The sequence below is a fragment of the Rhinatrema bivittatum genome, chromosome 3 (genome assembly GCF_901001135.1).
Source record: "Rhinatrema bivittatum chromosome 3, aRhiBiv1.1, whole genome shotgun sequence".
In the NCBI taxonomy this organism is placed as follows: Eukaryota; Metazoa; Chordata; class Amphibia; order Gymnophiona; family Rhinatrematidae; genus Rhinatrema; species Rhinatrema bivittatum.
The window spans coordinates 99,924,811-99,945,266 of NC_042617.1; the positions used below are offsets into that span (position 1 = coordinate 99,924,811).

The following is a 20,456-nucleotide window of genomic DNA, read 5'->3' on the forward strand; positions in this document are numbered from 1 at the left end:
CCCTAACTGAGTAAAACTGTGTGCATAGATTAGTTCTCCCCCATTCAAATCCCATGTTTATCAAGGCCTATGCTATTACTCCCCAATGCAGAGAGATGCTAGGCTTCACTCATGCTTTCTTAAGGCAGGAAATTTAACTCCTGGTCAGAGGTGGAGTAAAGTTTCTGGTACTAATGTTAGTCTATGGGTTTGAAAATGGAGTTCATGTGCAGGGGTCCTGTATTCTGTACTTATGCATAGAAAACAGGGTTGTTGTGCATTGCTCTATGCAGAACATGATGTGTGTGCATAAAACTTGTTTTCTGTGAAGAAAATATTTATGCACATAAATCAAATTGTACATGCGCTAATCATGTCTCCACACATTTTTTAATGTATGTATTTTCAAATTCCCAATGTATCAGTGTTGTGGTTTAACCAAAATAAACACTTCATACTGGCAGGTTAAGAAAGAGATTTTTTTATTGGAGTATTCCAGAAGAGGCAATTCAGAAGTAGTTTAAGAGAACATTGACAATAGATTAAATCTAATTTTCTCACCAATTAGCTATTAGTTTTCATAACATTTTCCTAATTGTTTGGCATTAACTCAACATCCTCTTAATAGGATGGTATTAGAGTTGTATCTCATATATATTGAGCTGGAATGAATTCTTGTAAGTAATGTGATTTCTTATAAATTGAGCCCAGAAGGCAGGAACGAACTTTAAAATTAAACTCAACATACTTTTTGACTTTTGACCTACATTTTAGCATTTCAGCATATTTTGTCATGTCAGCAACCTTCAATAATTCTACAAGTCTAATCAGTGCAATTTTCACAGTGCAGTAATGACAACTTCATAGGAAAACCTTTTCAAAGCACCCTAACATCAGGAGTTAAATTATTTTTACTGTGTTGAAAGTTAGGGCACTGTTTTAATTCACAGCTTAATACATTGGCCCCACTGAGAGCCTCTTGATGAGAAATTGGTCTGTCTATCTTTTGTAATTCACCAGGCATTTGACAGTTTAATTTCATTTTATTATTTATTTTGTGTCTCCTGCTCGGTGCACATCAGCTCTTAGTCACCTATCGCATACCAGTGCATGACTATGAACTTTATGGCATTAAATCTTAACTATTCACAGAATCATCCCTTTATCAATGAAAACAATTATATATTCCGAAAAACGTTGTAACCAGAATTTAAGTTATCTAATATTCAGAGAAATGCACATTGAATATTTTGTATTTTATGAGTTGGACCTTCATACCTACCCGTGGATACGGAGTATGAATTTTACTCAGTATTTTCACCACTCGGGATCACCTATAATCATCGATCCGTATTCATCAAATTTTTAAGGATTTCTGAATTTTTATGAAAAAATCTTTTTAATGTTTTAATAAAAATTAAGTAGAGGTACTTCCCCCCCCCCCCCTTAATTAGAGTCCAGAGTCCGACATGATATCATGTTTCGCGTCCTGCTGCTTCAGGGACCCTCCAAATGAATTATAGAAACATAGAAATGACAGCAGAAGAAGACCAAACGGCCCATCCAGTCTGCCCAGCAAGCTTCACACTTTTTTTTTTCTTATACTTATGTTTCTCTTGGCTCTTAGTAACCTTTTGGTTCTATTTCCCTTCCACCCCCACCATTAATGTAGAGAGCAGTGTTGGAACTGCATCTAAGTGAAATATCTAGCTTAATTATTTAGGGGTAGTAACCGCCGCAATAAGCAAGCTACACCCATGCTTATTTGTTTACCCAGACTATGTAATTCAGTCCTTGTTGGTTGTTGTCTGTATATAGATCCACTTTTCTTCATTCCCCCTGCCGTTGAAGCAGAGAGCTATGCTGGATATTGCGTGAAGTATCGGTCTTCCTCCCCTGCCATTGAAGCAGAGAACTATGCTGGATATGCGTGACGTATCGGTCTTTCTCCCCTGCCGTTGAAGCAGAGAGCTATGCTGGATATGCATTGAAAGTGAAGTATCTGGCTTATTTGGTTTGGGGTAGTAACCGCCGTAACAAGCAAGCTACTCCCCGCTTTTTTGTGAATGCAAATCCTTTTTTCCACATTTCCTCTTGCCGTTGAAGCTTAGAGCAATGTTGGAGTCTTAGAGCAATGCTGTAGTTGCATTAACCGTGTGTATGTTTATTGAATAAGGGTATTATTTCCAGGTAGTAGCCGTCATTCCCGCGAGCCACCCACTCTTCATTCTCATCCTCTAGACTTTATGGATCCACAGTGTTTATCCCACACCCCTTTGAAGTCCTTCACAGTTCTGGTCTTCACCACTTCCTCCAGAAGGGCATTCCAGGCATCCACCATCCTCTCCGTGAAGAAATACTTCCTGACATTGGTTCTGAGTCTTCCTCCCTGGAGCTTCAAATCTTGACCTCTGGTTCTGTTGATTTTTTTTTCCGACGGAAAAGGTTTGTCGTCTTTGGATCATTAAAACCTTTCAAGTATCTGAAAGTCTGTATCATATCACCTCTGCTCCTCCTTTCCTCCAGGGTGTACGTATTTAGATTCTTCAATCTCTCCTCATAAGTCATTTGATGAAGACCTTCCATCTTTTTGGTCTCCCTTCTCTGGACCGCCTCCATCTTGTCTCTGTCTGAACACAGTACTCCAGGTGAGGCCTCACCAAGGACCTGTACAAGGGGGGATAATCACTTCCCTTTTCTTACTCGATATTCCTCTCTCTATGCAGCCCAGCATTCTTCTGGCTTTAGCTATCGCCTTGTCACATTGTTTCGCTGACTTCACGAAGAATTATACTGTTGTCAAAGTGAGCCTTTTAAATCAATAAAAGTCATACTGTGTATCCACGGGTAGGTATGAAGATCCAACTCATAAAATAGAAAATATTCAATGTCCATTTTTCTGAATATTAGATAACAACTTAAATTCTGGTTACCACGTTTTTTGGAATATTGAATCTTAACTGCCAAATATTTGCCCACTTCTTTCTGTGAACTTCCTCAAAGGTGTCTACTTTGTTGCAGATCTTAGTGTCATTTGCAAATAGGGAAAAATTGGCCTCGGGACTGATCCCTGAGACATAAGAACATAAAATATGCCATACTGGATTAGACCAAGGGTCCATCAAGCCCGGTATCCTGTCTCCAACAGTGGCCAGAACATATACCCCTGCAGGAAGCTCTGCTCTTCAGTATTCCCTTCGAAAAGCAATTGTGGATGTATGTGTGACTTAATAACTTGTTTAACCACTTCTGGGAGGAAGGAGGGGACTGTGCGTAGCTGTATGGATCCTGGTTTGAACCCGAGGAATAGTTCTCGACAGGACAGTTCTTGAAGCTCGGAGATGCGACGGGCTGAACAGACTGCCACTAGAAATGCAGTCTTCAATGTTATTAGTTGGAGGGCCAGACTGCGGGTGGGTCTGAAGGAGGTTCCCGCTAGGAAGTCTAGGACTAGATTGAGATTCCATAAAGGTACCGGTCACTTTAGGGGTGGTTGGATCTGTTTGACCCCTTTCAGGAAACTGGAGAAGTCCGGGTGAGAGGCTAGGCTGCTGCCCTCCACCTTGGCTCTGCAGCAGGCCAACGCGGCCACCTGCACCTTGATGGAGTTGAGAGACAACCCCTTCTGTAAGCCGTTCTGTAGGAATTCCAGGATCGTGGGAATTTTGACTCCGCGGGAGGATGTTGCGGTCTTCACACCAGGCTTCAAATATTCTCCATATTCGTATGTAGGTTAGGGATGTGGAAAACTTGCGTGCTCGGAGCTGAGTGTCAATCACTGCCCCCCGAGTATCTGCTCTTCTTTAGGCGTGTCCTCTCAATGGCCAGACCATAAGAGAGAATTGAGTTGGGTCTTCGTGGAGCATCGGGCCTTGTTGGAGCAGATCCCTGTGTGGAGGTAGAGAGAGAGGGCTCCCTGTCAGTAGTCTTCGCATGTCTGCATACCACGGCCTTCTTGGCCAGTCCGGGGCCACTAGAAGTACTGGTCCCCTGTGGTGGTCTATCTTGCGGATGATCCCGCCCAATAGTGGCCATGGTGGGAAGGCGTATAGCAAGATTTCTGTGGCCAGGCTTGGACGAGGGCATCAATCCCTTGGGATGTGGTTCCCGTCTGTGACTGAAGAAGTTGGGAACTTGGGCGTTGGACCAGGTTGCTAGGAGGTCCATGGCTGGTGTTCCCCAGCGGTTTACTATCAACTGGAAGGCTGTGGCCGACAGCTTCCATTCCCCTGGGTCTAGACTTTCTCTGCTGAGGTAATCCGCAGTGACGTTGTCTTTTCCCACAATGTGGGCGGCTGAGATCTCTTGTAGGTTCGCTTCCACCCACTACATTAGGGGCTCTATTTCCTCCCTGGCGGTTGATGTAGGCTACTGTTGTGGCGTTGTCCGACATGACTCTGACCGATTCACCCCAGAGTCTGTGATTGAACCGTAGGCAGGCTAGTCTGACTGCCCAGGCTTCCAGTCGGTTGATGTTCCAACCAGACTGTTTCTTGACCCATTGCCCCTGGGCGGTCAGCTCCTGGCAGTGGGCTCCCCACCCTCATAGGCTCACATCCGTGGTGAGTAGGATCCAGGTCGGTGGGGATAGCCTTACTCCCTTGCTCAGATGGTCTTCTTGTAGCCACCTTTGTAGCTGGGTCCAAACTTCCTCCAGGAGCTGGAGGCAAACGGAATAGTTCTGGGGCATTGGATTCCACCGTGACAGTAGGGAACGTTGTAGGGGTCACATGTGAGCTCTTGCCCATGGAACCACTTCCAGGGTGGATGCCATGAGACCGAGGACTTGGAGGGTCGAAGACTGCTTGACAGGTTTCGCAATTGGTTCGTCAGTTTTGTTCTCCTTGTAGGAGTCAGAATGACTTTGCCTTGTCTGGTGTCGAACTGGACTCCCAGGTACTCTAGAGATTGGGAGGGCTGCAGAGAGCTCTTGTTTGTGTTGACCACCCATCCAAGGTACTCCAGTAAAGTTTTGACTCGGGTGGTCGCCTGATAACTTTCCTCTGGGGATTTTGCCCTGATCAGCCAATCGTCCACATATGGGTGTACGAGGATTCCTTCCTTCCTCAGTGTCACCGCCGCTAGAACCATGATTTTGGTGAGCATTCGAGGTGCTGTGGCTAGCCTGAAGGGTAGCGCCCGGAACTGGTAGTGGTGGTCCAGGATCATGAAGCGTAGAAAGCGCTGATGCTTGTGATGGACTGGGATGTGCAGGTAGGCTTCTGACAGATCCAGGGATGTCAGAAATCCTCTCAGTTGTGTTGCCCTTATGACCAAGCGTAGGGTTTCCATGCGGAAGTGGGGTACCCTCAGGTGGCAGTTGACAGACTTGAGGTCCAGGATGGGCTGGAATGTGCCCTCTTTCTTGGGAACGATAAAATAGATGGAATAGTGCCCAGTATTTTATTGTTGCGTGGGCACCGGCGTTATGGCCTTTAAGGCAAGCAATTTGGTCAGTGTGGTTTCCACTGCCGTCTTTTTGGAAGGGAGATTTCACAAATTTGCCCGGAGGAATATTGTGGAAGTCCAGGTAATATCCCTCTCGAATGATGGTTAGGACCCACTTGTCCGACGTTATCTCGACCCATCTTTGGTAGAATAGGGCAAGCCTGCCCCCTATGGCCTCTTCCTGTGGATGGGTCGGCTGATTTTCATTGCAGGGTGCGGCTGGGGCCTGGACCAGAGCCAGCTCCCCTTTTGTTGTGTTTGTTCCGAAAGGACTGGCCCCGCAGGCCTGGATGTTCAGGCTCGGTAGGACACAGCATTCGCAAGGGCAGTACTAAGTGGGCCACGGGCAGCCTCCCACCCGGTTCGTGAGTAGCTTTTGTGCATCCCATTGGTCCTGAGTCCATCTGCTACACGCTAGGAAATGGAGAATTTACTTACCTGATAATTTCGTTTTCCTTAGTGTAGACAGATGGACTCAGCATCCCGCCCACGGCTGCTGACAAACACGGAAACCTCTGGTGACAATCCCCGAGAGCAAGACAAATACGGATAAGCCAAGCTTCCTTCTGATTAGGACACCCATACCCTATCGGGTGTCGGCATTTCTAGGTTGAGTGCACTGGCAGTCTCCAGCTATAACCACATCAACCAGTTCAAGTTAATCAAGTTATTAAGTCACACATATATCCACAATTGCTTTTCGAAGGGAATACTGAAGAGCAGAGCTTCTTGCAGGGGTATATGTACTAGGGCTGACTTCAGATTGAAATCTGATCCATCTCCAACTGCTATCAGGAGCATACTATACCCATTGGTCCTGAGTCCATCTGTCTATACTAAGGAAAACAAAATTATCAGGTAAGTAATTTCTCCAGTTTTGTTTGATATGATCTGCCATACTGTCTCGGATCATGCAATCTACTAGATAGACCATTATCCTTTCTTTTAGTAGAGTATCCATCAATTTTCCTATCACCGAGGTAAGGCTAACTGGTCTATAGTTTCCAGTCTCTTCCCTCTTACCTCTTTTATGAAGTGGGACTACATCTGCCCTTCTCAGGTCCTGAGAGTCTACTCTTGTCTTCAAAGACCTCTTGCCTTCAAAGGACCTGCCAGAAGCTCTTTGGGCTCCCTTAGTATCCTAGGGTACATACCATCCAGCCCCATGGCTTTGTCCACTTTTAGTTTTGCTAGTTGCATGCAAACACTCTATGGTCCTTCAACCCTTTCTTCAGTGAAAAGCAAACAGAAGTATTTAGCATTTTTGCATTTTCCTCATCTCTCTGGACACATTGCTCGTTATCTCTGACTTACAATACCACCTTGGGCCTTCCTTCTTTCACTGACATACTTCAAGAAAGTACTGTCACCTCCCTTTGTGCGAAGGGTGGCATGGGTGTGAGTCCTTCATGCTGAAGTGTGGTTGACACAGCCTCATAGGCGAATCTATGAGACCTACGCCGGTAGCTGGTGAATGCGCCCGGTAGCAGGACAGACTGGAGCTTCACCTATATCAGCCGCCTCCCCTGCAAGTTGAGCCCTTGGGTTCTGGTGCTGGCAGGTCCCTAGGGCAGTGGCAATAGTAAGAGTCCAGTGGCATATTGGGATCAGGGCAGGCAGCAGACTAATGGAGTCAGAGATAGGCCAAAGTTGGGGCAAGTGGCAGACCAGGGTGGTCTGGTCCAGGCAGTAGGCTACCATTGTCAGGTCCAGGTTGCAGGCAGTCGTGGACAGGTCCAAGTATGAGGTCAGGTCTGGGTGGTAGATAAATATGGTTAGGTCCAGGCAAGAGGTCAAGAACCAGAGAGTTAGGCCAAGGAGAGATGAAGATACACAGAATAGACTGGATGAGAAGGCAGGATATGAGATGAGGCTGGTCGAAGAAGGCAAAAACACTGTAAGTGGAAGCAATCCGCACTGACAAGGCACATTAGGGGACCTCTTACTGAGGCATCGAGGCAGCATTCTGGGGAGCCTTTTATACCAGGAGCTTGTGATGTCATCAAAGGGTGCTGAGGCCCCTTTAAGTGTAAGCACACCTGCCTATGGAGCCTTGGTGAGGAGGGAGTTGACAGCGTACTGGCAGCTTTCGGGCCGAATTGGAGGCTGGGGCCTTTGAGGTTGTGGTGGTGTTGGAGGTAAGTGCAGCGGCTCGTGGTTTTACTGGAATTTAGCATCAATTGATTTTTAAACATCCAAAGATTAACCATTTTCAAAACCTCTTGGGCTTGGACACAAGTGGCTGACAGATTCCCTTTTTAATAAGAAAAAAATAACAACATCATAAGCATACATCCTGAGTTCAACAGCAAGTGAGTCTAACAGAAGCATAACAAGCAAGTATAAATATTGAAAAACATGGTGGATAAAACCCGACCTTTAGGGTACTCCAGAGGGCATTTCATACCAGTTAGAAGAGAGGCCTTTAAAACAAACTTGTTGAAAATGGGATTCTAAGTAAGAATCTAAGTAAGAAGAAAACCAGGCAAGCACATTACCTTGAATACCTAACTGCTGTAGTCCATCTAAGAAAATTTTGAGAAATAAGTGTCAAATGCAGAAGTTACATCAAGAAAAATAGCAAGTACAGCTGAGCCTGAGTCAAGTTCATGTAGCAAAAAAATGTGTTACTGAACAAAGCAATGTTTCTGTACTATGCGATTTTCGGAACCCTCCTTGAAAAGGGTGGAGGATTTGATTATCTCTTAAAAAAATATCTGCCAACTGTTCATACACTACTTTCTCTATTAATTTCCCTAAAGTAGATAAGTTTGAAATAGGACAGAATCTAGTAGGTTCCTCAAAGGACAGATTGCCTTGGGATTTTGTCAGGTATTTGTGACCTGGATTGGCCACTGTTGGAAACAGAATACTGGACTTGATGGACTTTGGGCTGATCCGGTATGGCAAAACTTGTGTATTTATTTATATAGGATTTAAACAAAGTGAGAGAGAGAGAGCATGACACACCAGCTCAGGAAGTCTGTTCCACGCACATGGTGCGGCCAGTTGGAAGGAACTAAGTTTGGAATTGGCAGTAGAGGCGAAAGGCATAGATAGGAGTGACTTGTCTAATGAACAGAGTGCAGGTGTAGAGAGAGTTACGAGAGGAGAGGTGGTGAGAAGCTACAGAATAAAGGCGCTAGTAGATGAGCAAGAGTAGCTTGAATTGTCTGCAGGAACGGATAGGGAGCCAATGCAGTACATTCAAAAAGAGAGGTAATATGGGCATAGTGACTTTGGCGAAAGATAAGTCACACAGTTGAATTTAGGATAGACTGTAATGGTGAGAGATGGCTCACTGGGAGATGTGAGGAGCAGATTGTAATAGTCTAAACTAAAATGAGTACTCCTGGAGGAATTCTGTGTACAAAAACTTAAAATTCTGAAAACTTTATATTGGTCAAACTAACACAATTTCATAAGTCTTTAAGTAATTACATTTTAAATTCATATAGAAAAAAGTTATTACTTAAAGATGCAGAATTTTAAATATTTTGAGCAGAGTTTCCCTAGAAATTCACTGTGAGTGTCCCTTCCACTTGCTCTCCCTACTCCCCTGATCACTTTGCCCTCTCAAGCCCCAACTCCTCCACCTGTCTGAGCCATCTTGAGTTTTTTCTTTTTTTAAAATGGTTTATTAAAGTTTAAATCATTTATTACAATATAAATTCCAACTTCAAGAATTATTTGAACAATAAGAAGTAAATAATGAGATAAATAATAAAGTAAATCAAATAATAGCCCTCATCATCAGGAAAATAATGGGGTGAAAAAAAGAACATGAAAAAGAAATTCAAGAAAAACATCCAAAGGGGGGAAAACCCTGCAAATAGCTGAGATTATTTCTAAGATTCATCATGCCCAATAGAAGTTCAAAAATAAGAAACTAACCTAAGACTGCACAGTTTTATCTAATAAAAAAGTTTCCAAAGAGACGGATCAGTAAAAATATACTTGTTCTGAAAAGTGACAAATTTGGGCTATTTAACATCCATGCCACCCTCTGCTTCTTTTTCAACAACCTTAACTTTTAAAACATATCTTAGATAAAGTAGGAATATTATCTTCTGAAAAATGCTCACATAAGTATTTTATGAACAGCACCTGTGCCAATAGAAGCCTTGTCCCATAGGAAAATTTAACAGTTGCAGATTACTAACTCTTTGACTGTTTGCAAGAGATTCTAGTTGTCTATAAATCACCAAATTATCCTTTGTGTCTTGCAAAGTTGCAGATTTGTTGGCCATTAAGGTCTTGGATTTCTCAAGATCCCCTATTCTCCCCTTTATGGTCTCCTAATTGTCACTTGCCACTGTCAGTAAATTTGCATATTGTGTAATAGTATTAGATAAGGTCCACTCTAATCTCAAGACCATGCTCCTCACATCAGAGAGTGATGTTCTCAGTCTCTTCTATATCCCCATTTGCAGCAGGTGAAAGGGAGATGGCCAGTGGACTAGGTACTTTTAGAGTGTGAGGTCCTTTAAGAGGAGGAATATTGACTATTGCTCCAGATATATCATTCATCAAAGGAGTTCTAATTTGTTCTAGATGAACCTATTCATACCCCAATTATTCCACCCTGAGACCGCTGCTTAGCATCAGTTACCCCCGCCTTAGAAATGGAGTAATCTTCAACAACTAGAAGAACTTCGTGAGAGACACATTCGGTTGCATGGATGGTGAACCAACTTCAGGACTTAGAGAGGCCTCAGAAACTGAATCCCCTCCTGAGTCACTATGGGAGAACTCAGCTAGCCGTTGTATACAGCGATCCATTAGACCCATAGTCCTACTCACCCCCAAAGACAAGAAATCTTGCCCTTTTTCCTCTTTCCCATCCAGAGTCATACACACAAAAATGGTATTGAAAATCACAAGAAGAAATCAGAGCAGCAAGGGAACTGGTATATAGAGAGAAAAGGAGTGGGCCAAGGACAGAAACCTGAGGCACATCAGTTGATAGCGGAATGGCAGAAGAGGATCTGCCAGAGGAAACACTAAAAATGCAATGGGAGAGGTAAAAGACAACCAGGACAGGACAGTCCTGGAATTCAAGTGAGGACAGAATATCAAGGAGTATGTGATGAACAACAGTGTCAAAAGCAGCAGATAGTTAAAGAAGGATAAGGTCTGAAGAAAGGCATTTAGCGTTAGTCATAAACAGGTCATTGGAGACTTTGGCAAGGGCTGTTTCAATTGAATGTAGAGGTCGAAGACTAGACTGGAATGCATCAAGAATGGCTTGAGATGCAAGATATTCAAGACAGTAATGCTGAAGTGCTCATTCAAGTAATTTGGAAGCAAAAAGGAGAAGGGAAATGGCCTACCCAGTAGCCGAATAGCACTGTGAGGTTTCAAAAATACCCATTAAGAGGAATTCAGCATATCACAAACTCATGCACTTTTTCAGCCTGAGGCTATTCCAGCATATCCAGTGTGTGGGCCCATCTTGTAAAGCTGCTGGATTGGTAGTTTATTTATCTGCGTTTCTGCCATGGTCATATAAGCTTTAGCTAATCTGCAGAAATGTCTGCTCATTTTCTCCATGGATAAGCAAGAAAAAACTTCAGCCACAAAAGTGGGGTGACCTCATCGGACGGCATTGATGTAGAATGTACTCTTGTCAGAGCTCAGAAAGATGTTTTCTGAGCATGTGTAGGGGTTCCCACACAGCTGCACCATGTGAGTCTCTGGTTTTTCTTCTGCCAAAGCAAAAAGACATTTTCCTAGTATGTAACAGATGGACTCAGGACCAATGGGTATAGTGTACTCCTGATAGCAGTTGGGAGACGGCTCAGATTTCAATCTGACTTCAGCCTACATATACCCGTGCAGGAAGCTTAGCTCTTCAGTATTCTCTTCGAAAAGCAATTGTGGATATGTGTGTGTTTTAATAACTTGATTAACTTGGCTAACTTGATTAACTAGGACTGGTTAAACTGATTTCCAATTGGAGACTGCCAGTGCACTCAATTGAAAAACGCTGACACCTGGTAACTAGGGTGTCTTGAACTAGGGGTAATACCTGGCTTACCAGTGCTTATCTTGCTCTCGGGGATTTTCACCCAAGGTTTCCGGATTTTGGGACAGCCATGGGCGGGATGCCGAGTCCATCTGCCTACATTAAGGAAAACAAAATTATCAGATAAGTAATTTCTCCATTTCCTAGCATGTAGCAAATGGACTCAGGACCAATGGGATGTACAAAAGCTACTCCAGAACCGGGTGGGAGGCTGCCCATGGCCCACTTAGTACTGCCCTTGCAAATGATGTGTCCTCTCGGGCCTGGACATCCAGGCGGTAGAACCTCGAGAAGGTATGTATGGAGGACATCGTCACCGCCCGACAGATCTCGGTGGGTGACAGCATCTTGGTTTCTGCCCAGGACACTACCTGGGCCCTTGTAGAATGGGCCTTTACCTGTAGAGGTGGAGGCTTCCCTGCCTCTATGTAGGCTGCCTTGATAACTTCTTTGATCCAGTGGGCTATGGTTGCCCGCAAGGCCGATTCCCTCTGTTTCTTCCCGCTGTGAAGGACGAACAAGTGGTCCGTCTTTCGTAGACTGTGAGACTGCAGACGTTAAGATGGCGAAGAAGGCGTGATTTTTCCCGAGTCCTTATGTTCGTCTGGAAATGGCAGTGAGATGGTTTGGAAATGAGAGACCACCTTCAGAAGGAAAGAGGGGACAGTGCGAAACAGTATGGATCCCGGTGTGAACCTGAGGAACGGTTCCCGACAGGATAGTGCTTGAAGGTTGGAGATGTGACGGGCTGAACATATTGCCACTAGGAATGCAGTCTTCAAGGTCAGGAGCCGTAGTGACAGACCACGTGTAGGTCTGAAGGAAGCTCCCGCTAGGAAGTCTAGTACTAGATTGAGATTCCACAGGGGCACCGGCCACTTTAGCTGTGGTCGGAGTTGCTTGACCCCTCTCAGGAAGCGGGAGACGTCTGGATGAGATGATAGACTGATGCCGTCCACTTTGACTCTGAAGCAGACCAGTGCGGCCACCTGAACCTTGAGGGAGTTGAGAGACAACCCCTTCTTCAAGCTGTCCTGAAGAAATTCCAGGATTATGGGAATTTTGACTGTCCGAGGAAGGACGTCACGGTCGTCACACCAGGCTTCGAATATTCTCCATATTCGTATGTAAGTCAGAGACTTGGAAAACATGCGTGCTAGGAGCAAGGTGTCAATCACTGCCTTAGAATATCCGCTCTTCGTCAGGTGAGTCCTCTCAATGGCCAGACCGTAAGAGAGAATAGAGTTGGGTCTTCGTGGAAGATTGGTCCTTGCCGGAGAAGGTCCCTTTGTGGGGTTCGGCACAGAGGGTTTCCCGCAAGAAGTCTTCGCATGTCTGCATACCATGGCCTTCTTGGCCAGTCCGGGGCCACTAGAAGGCCCCCTGTGATGTTCTATCTTGTGGATGATCCTGCCCAGTAGTGGCTATGGGGGAAAAGCGTACAGCAGGCCTTCCTGTGGCCAGGTCTGGATGACTGCATCGATTCCCTGGGATTGCGGTTCTCATCTGCGGCTGAAGAACTTGGTAACTTGGGCGTTGGACCGGGTTGCCAGGAGATCCATGGCTGGGGTTCCCCAGCGGTTAACTATCAACTGGAAGGCTGTGGTCGACAGCATCCATTCCCCTGGGTCTAGACTCTCTCTGCTGAGGTAGTTCGCAGTGACGTCTTTTCCTGCGATGTGTGTGGCTGAGATCCCTTGCAGGTTTGTTTCTGCCCACGCCATTAGGGGGTCTATTTCCAGAGAGACCTGTTGGCTTCTGGTTCATCCCTGGCAGTTGGTGTAGGCAAATGTTGTGGCGTTGTCAGACATGACTGACAGATTCGCCTTGGAGTCTATGACTGAACCATAGGCAGGCTAGTCTGACCGCTCGGGCTTCCAGTCGGTTTAGGTTCCATCCTGATTCTTCCTTGTCCCATTGCCCCTGGGCAGTCTGTTCCTGGCAGTGGGCTCCCCACCCTCACAGGCTCGCATCCGTGGTGAGCAAGATCCAGATAGGAGGCGATAGTCTTACTCCCTTGCTCAGATGGTCTTCCGGTAGCCACCATTGGAGCTGGGTCCAGACCTCTGCTGGAAGCTGGAGGCGAACGGAGTAGTTCTGGAACATCGGGTTCCCTCATGACAGTAAGGAACGTTGTAGGGGGAGCATGTGGGCCCTAGCCCATGGGACGACTTCTAGGGTCGATGTCATGAGACAGAGGACTTTGAGGTAGTCCCATAACTTGGGGCGAGCATAGCTCAACAGTTTTTGCAACTGGTCCGTCATTTCCTTCTCCTTGTAGAGGGAAGAACAACCTTGTCCTGTTTGGTGTCAAACCGGACTCCAGGTACTCTAATGATTGGGAGGGCTGCAGGCAGCTCTTGGCTGTGCTGATGACCCACCCGAGATTCTCTAGTAGATTCTTGACTCTGGTGGTTGCCTGGTAACTTTCCTCTGGAGATTTTGCTCTGATCAGCCAATCGTCCAGATATGGGTATACGAGGATTCCTTCTTTCCTCAGTGTCACCGCCACTACCACCATGATCTTGGTGAACGCCCGAGGGGGCCGTAGCTAGTCCGAAGGGTAGCGCCCGGAACTGGTAATGGTGGTCCAGTATCGCAAAGCGTAGGAAGCGCTGATGGGCGTAATGGACCAGGATGTGGAGATAGGCTTCTGATATATCCAGAGAAGTCAGGAATTCTCCCGGTTGTACTGCCCTTATGAATGAATGTAAGGTTTCCATGCGGAAGTGCGGTACCCTCAGGTAGCGATTGACAGTCTTGAAGTCCAGAATGGGCCGGAACATTCCCTCCTTCTTGGGGATGATAAAGTAGATGGAATAGTGCCCAGTATTTTATTGGTGCTTGGGCACCGAGGTTATCGCCTTTAGGCCAAGTAGTTATGTCAGTGTGGCTTCTACTGCCATCCTCTTGGAGAGGGAGTGGCATGGTGATCTCACAAATTTGTCTGGAGGGATGCTGTGGAAGTCCAGATAGCATCCCTCTTGAATGATGGTTAGGACCCACTTGTCCGACATTATCTCGACCCATCTTTGGTAGAAGGTAAGTCTGCCCCCTAAGGCCTCTTCCTGTGGATGGGTCTGCTGATTTTCATTGTGGGGTGTGGCCGGGGCCTATAATTGAGCCGGATCCCCTCTTGTTGTGTTTGTTACAAAAGGATTAGCCCCTGCCAGCGGGGCGAGATGCTTGGTATGTGTTTTTGTACGGTCTAAAACGCTGGGCTCCTCTGCCCTTGGTTCTTCGGGAAGAGGAGCGTTTGTTTCTCTTATTCCTGTCCTCCAGTAATCAAGGTACTGGGGATTCGCCCCATTTGTTGGCTAACTTCTCCAGTTCACTTCCAAACCTCTCTGTTGGGATGCCCTAACTCCCCCTTTTTCATTAGTATCCTTCAAGGATACATTTCTCCGAACCATGCACTGCTGAGTGACTGTCGGCTTTCCCCCTTGTTCTAGTTTAAAAGCTGCTCTCTCTCCTTTTTGAAAGTTATTGCCAGCAGCTTGGTTCCAGTCTGGTTAAGGTGGAGCCCATCCTTTCGGAAAAGTCTCCCCTTTCCCCAAACGTTTCCCCAGTTCCTTACAAAGCTGAATCCCTCTTCCCTGCACCATCATCTCATCCACGCATTGAAACTCCGGAGCTCTGCCTGCCTCTGGTGACATGCACGGGGAACAGGAAGCATTTCAGAGAATGCCTCCCTAGAGGTTCTGGATTTCAGAACCTCTAGGGTTCTGAAAACCCTACCTAAAATCCTAAATTTGGCTTCCAGAACCTCTCCCCCACATTTTCCTATGTCGTTGGTGCCCACATGTACCTCGACAGCCAGCTCCTCCCCAGCACAGTCTATAATCCTATCTAGGTGACGCGTGAGGTCTGCCACCTTCGCACCAGGCAGGCAAGTTACCAAGCGGTCTCAAGTCCACCAGCCACCCTATCTACATTTCTAATGATCGAATCACCAACTATGATGGCTGGCCTAACCCTTCCCTCTTGGGCAGTACCCCTGGGAAACTTGTCCTAAGTGCGAGAGGACAATACATCACCTGGAGAGCAGGTCCTTGCTACAGGATCACTTCCTGCTACACCAGGGTGATGTTCTCCTACTGGGAGACCTTTCTGATCCAAGGCAGCACTGGGGATGCCAGAATGGATTTGGGACTTGGCTACTATGTCCCTGAAGGTCTCATCAATGTACCTCTCTGTCTGCCTCAGCCCCTCCAAGTCTGCTACTCTAGCCTCCAGAGATCGGACTCGTTCCCTGAGAGCCAAGAGCTCTTTGCACCAAGTGCACACATACAATCTCTCACCGGTGGGTAAAAAATCATACATGTGACACTCAATGCAAAAGACTGGAAAGCCCCCCTCTTGCTGCTAGACTGCTGCCTTCATCTTAGTTTTATTGAGTTCTTAGTTAGGTTTAGGATACTAAGGGAGTTGGAATGAGAGTACTTTAAATTTACAGGTGAATTTACTAATTAATCAACTAGTGTCCAACAAGGGGATGATTAAACTTTCAATAAGGGCTGGCACGTCGCAGCAGGAAGCGATCTGCAGGGACATTGATGCGACATCAAATGATTGTTTAAGGATGGATTCCTGACGTCTGTCCTGTGCATCCTTGAGTGCAGCTCCTCCTTAGATGGGGATGGTAGTGCGCTTTGACACAGCGCAGACCATGGCGTCCACTTTCGGGAACTCTAGGAGTTTTGTCCATGGGTTCCAGGGGATATAGGGCTTATAGTGCCCGTCCTTCTTTGAAGCTAGCCTCCGGGGCATTCCATTCCAGGTCAATCAGTTGTAGTACGGCCTGTAGCATTGGGAAATAACACGAGGCCTGACGGAGACCGACCAAAACTGGGTTCGTCTTTGGTTCTGCTGTGGTACTTGCGCCAGGAATGGCCAGCGTTTTCAGGCTCAGAGACACGACATCTGATAACTCGTCTTTGGAGAAAAATCGCATCATGGTTCGGTATGGTTCCATCCCTGGAGGGATTTCCCCTTCCTCCAGGGAGTCAGGCTCTTCCCCCGAGGTATCTGTGTCCCCCTAAGGGGAGGCATTTGCCCGGTAGGGGCGTGTCTCGGAGGATCAGAGAGGGGCTTGGAAGGTTTTGCTCTTCTGGTGGAGGCTGTGGCTGTGTCACAGGTGGTACCGATTGCGCCTGGACAAAGGGTTGCAGGCCTTTGAAGAATTCCACCCAGGAAAAGGTCCCTGGGTCCATATTGAATCCAGAGGAGTTCCCCGAGGTGCCCGGGATACAGAGGTCCAGGGTACTATTTTTGGTGGAGCTGGATTCCTCTGCTGTCTGAGGAGGGCCTTGCTTTGGTTCCTCTTGAGCCTCTTTGCACTGCAGGCATAGGGCAGAGGCCACTTCGGATTGTGCAGCGCTCAGGTGGCAGGCAGGACAGAGGGCTTGTCCCTTGGCTTTCTTGGCCGGACTTGCCATGATTCATGCGCGTGGAGTGGCTCAGAACTAGTCTGTGTGTGTAGGTGCCCACGCCAGGAGACTTAGTTGTGCGCTCCGGGTGCGCTGACGATGTACGTGCAGGATCAGGAAGATGTACGTGCAGGCCACTATTTGTGCACTTAGCAGAGATGCGCACGCCGCTGTGCGCACAAGTCTTTTGGGCGCCCGGCTCACCGCTGTGTGCATGGCTCAGTTGTGTAGACAATACAGCGATCGGGGGGGAAATGGCGCAGATGACCAAGCGCGCAAGATGGCGACCCTCTGGAGGGTCTCCACGAGAGAGGACCCTGGCACCGGATCGGGGTCTAGCCCGGACGGGGCTGCTCAACCCGATTTAACAGATGCCGGGAGGACGATCTGTGTGGCTAACCAAGCCTCGGAGACTGGAGACTTTAAGAAAGTTTTCTACCTTGTCTTGGCGTTTCCCGGTCTCGTACTGGGCGGTCTCTGGCTGCGGGGGGAAGAGGGAAAATACCACACGGCCACGATTAGTATTTCACTCACTGCCTCTGAGCCACTCTGGGGGCTAAGTCCACGCCGGGAACCGGCTACAGGATTGAGGCTTACCTCTGAGGGATCTCAGAAATCACCTCAGGAATTCTTGACTGAGGGAGGGATCCTTAGGTATCACCACAGGAGAGCGGGGCTCGTCTCGTAGAGGTAAGATTTTCTAACACTGTGCAAGCATGTGTAGTGTCCCTAACTGCTTAGGAGATGGAGAAATACTGAAGAGCTAAGCTTCCTGCACGGGTATATGTAGGCTGGCGTCAGATTGAAATGACTCCGTCTCCCAACTGCTATCAGGAGTACACTATACCCATTGGTACTGAGTCCATCTGTCTACATTAAGGAAAACAAAATTATCAGGTAAGTAATTTTCCATTGTTTTCTCTCTCTCTCTCCGCCACTTGTGACTTTCATGGTTTATTGTTGTGTTTACTTTCAAATGTCATATATTTTTCTTTAGTATCGTATTTTCCGGCGTATAAGACGACCCCCCCCCTTTTTATACACATTTTTAAGAAAAAAAATAATTTTACACTCAAACAGGAGCAACCCTATCTATGAAAGGGCAACACTACAAATACCGTATATCAGGCCCTAAAAACCAATACACCTCTTATTAGGAAAACAGAACTAGCAAGCAGCTAGAGATCCCCACACAGAAATAATCGTCAAACTATACTAATAAGCAAAATAAATGTTTCAAAACAGCTATGAACATCCAACAATTAAAAACTCATAAAAACTATTAAACATTCTCCAAACACCAATAAAATATTTCAAATAAGCAGACATCACACAATTAAAATGGCAGTCAAGAAAAATAAACTTAAAAAGCCACCTTTCCTTACCCCCTCCAGCAGCTCTCCTATTCCTCTTCCTCTTCCTTAGGGCCCATGTCTCTCACACACACACCATACCAGTCATGCCCCCATGACCAGTTTCTGTCTCTCACACACCAATCATTTCCCAAACAGTCTTTGACACACACACACCAGACACCTTCCTGAACAGTTTCTCTCATGCCATACACACACACACAGGCTTCCCACTCCCGTGTTCTGCTTACTGTACATATACGGACTTCTCACTCTCATAATCACTTTCTCTGTCACACACACACACACACACCAGTCTCTCTCTCATTTCCATGCTCGCTCTCCACGTGCACAGGCTTCTCATTCCCTGAATCACATTCTTTCTCTCACATTTACACACACACCAGTCTTTCTCTCACACACACCATCACCTTATCAACCAGTCTCTCTCTCATGCACGCACACACACACAGCCCTCCCACTCCCATGCTCTCTCTCACATAATCAGGCTTCTTACTCCCATGCTTTCTCACATACCCAGATTTCTCACTTCCATGCTTTTTCTCTCTCTCACACTCACATACACATCAGTCATCTCTCTGAGCAGTCACTTTCATTGTCTCTCACATATACACACACATGAGCTCTCTGACCAGTTTCTCTCAATCACACACATGCTCTCAATCAAATGCATTCTCTCACTTACACACAGGCTGGCTGGCTGCTTCTCTCTCTCTCTCACTCACTTCCTCTCCCCTCCCCCGCCCCCGAGCACAAATGGTAGCTGCTGCAGCCTCCTCCTCCAGCCCCCGCAGGCCAAGAAAGAAGAATCCCATCGGCCGCGGGAGGCTCACGCTGCTGTCTCCTTTCCCTATTATCAGCTGCTTCGATTGCTCGGGGGCCGATGCTGCTGTCGCAGTTGCTATTTTTTCATGCGGCACGGCTCTTTCTCCTTCCCGCGCACCGCGTATCACTTCCTGTTCCGGGTCAGAGGGGGGGCGGGAAGAAGAAAAGGCCAGCCGCGGATGCCACAGCTTTTTTTTTTTCGCACCGCAGCCGTTCCCGCAGGGCTTGAACGTGCTGATAGCCCAGCGGCAACGGCAGCAGGGAAGGAACAGCAGCGGGAGAGACCGGGAGCACGCGACACACCTGCCGGTGCTTGGCGACACACCGGTGAGAAGCGCTGCCCTATAAGACGATACCCGGCGTATAAGACGACCCCCGACTTCTGAGAAGATTTTCAGGGGTTAAAAAGTCGTCTTATACGCCGGAAAATACGGTATTTGTTTTTGTTCCCTTTTGAGTCTCCTGAAAAAGAAAGATAATTTCTCTCTCTAATTTTTTCTCTGCTCTGGTCATGTCCGATAGATGGCCCTTCCAATTTTGCTCTAATTGTAAGCATAAAATGGCTACTGATTTTTCTTTTTCTATTGGTTTCCACGTGTTTTTAAATACTTATCTCACACACCTTGATATTTCAGTATAGTTGAGACTTGGTTGCCTATTTTGAAAAACTGCTGCTTAAAACAAAATCAGATCTTTATGAAAATGTATATTAATTATTTTTTTCATATTTGTAGGCTTATATTTTGTATTGGCATATCATGACGTCTAACAAGCTAGTTATAAAGGTAAGCTGAGCTTTTTGCCTCTTTTAAAGGTGTGCATTGGTTTGTTATAATTGTATATGCTGCTACCAAGGTATCTCTTATGCAATTTAGTAATAAACATTTTATATGTATTATCCTGGCATTTTTAGAATCACAGTGAATATAGTATTGAACTGATCATCAACTTTCAGCATTTCTTTTACAAGAAAAAACACTTTCAAATGTGCAGAACTCTGTTATATGTGCACATTCAATCTTACTGTAGACTGATGTAACAGAGGGCTCTATTTGCATACATTTTATGTGCTAAAATAACTACCTAGGGAATAGCTGCCACTGATCATTGCACATTAGCAGCATAGGATTTATTTACTGTTTGGGATCTTGTCAGGTACTTGGTAGCCTGGATTGGCTACTATTGGAAACAGGATAATGGGCTTGATGGCCCTTGGTCTGACCCAGTATAGCAATTCTTATGCTATGTTCACATAATCTCACCATCACCCCACCTCTTCCCCAGCAGTCAGTCACACTCTCTCTCTCTCTCTCTCTCTTCATTGGGGATTCAAAGAGAAAGAGAGTGACTGGGTAGGGGAATTGAAGAGAGAGA

At 46.4% G+C, this 20,456-nt stretch overlaps 1 protein-coding gene across 6 annotated transcripts in view; it reads left to right on the top strand.

The window, feature by feature from the left end:
- Window positions 1-20,456, top strand: part of SLX4IP (SLX4 interacting protein) — a 343,277-nt gene that overhangs the window by 627 nt on the left and 322,194 nt on the right. For all 6 annotated transcript variants that reach the window (XM_029593534.1, XM_029593540.1, XM_029593533.1 and 3 more), the window contains exon 2: window positions 19,817-19,867. In XM_029593534.1, coding sequence (XP_029449394.1) covers window positions 19,841-19,867 — 27 coding nt within the window. In that variant the 5' untranslated portion in view covers window positions 19,817-19,840. The remainder of the gene's footprint in view (window positions 1-19,816; window positions 19,868-20,456) is intronic.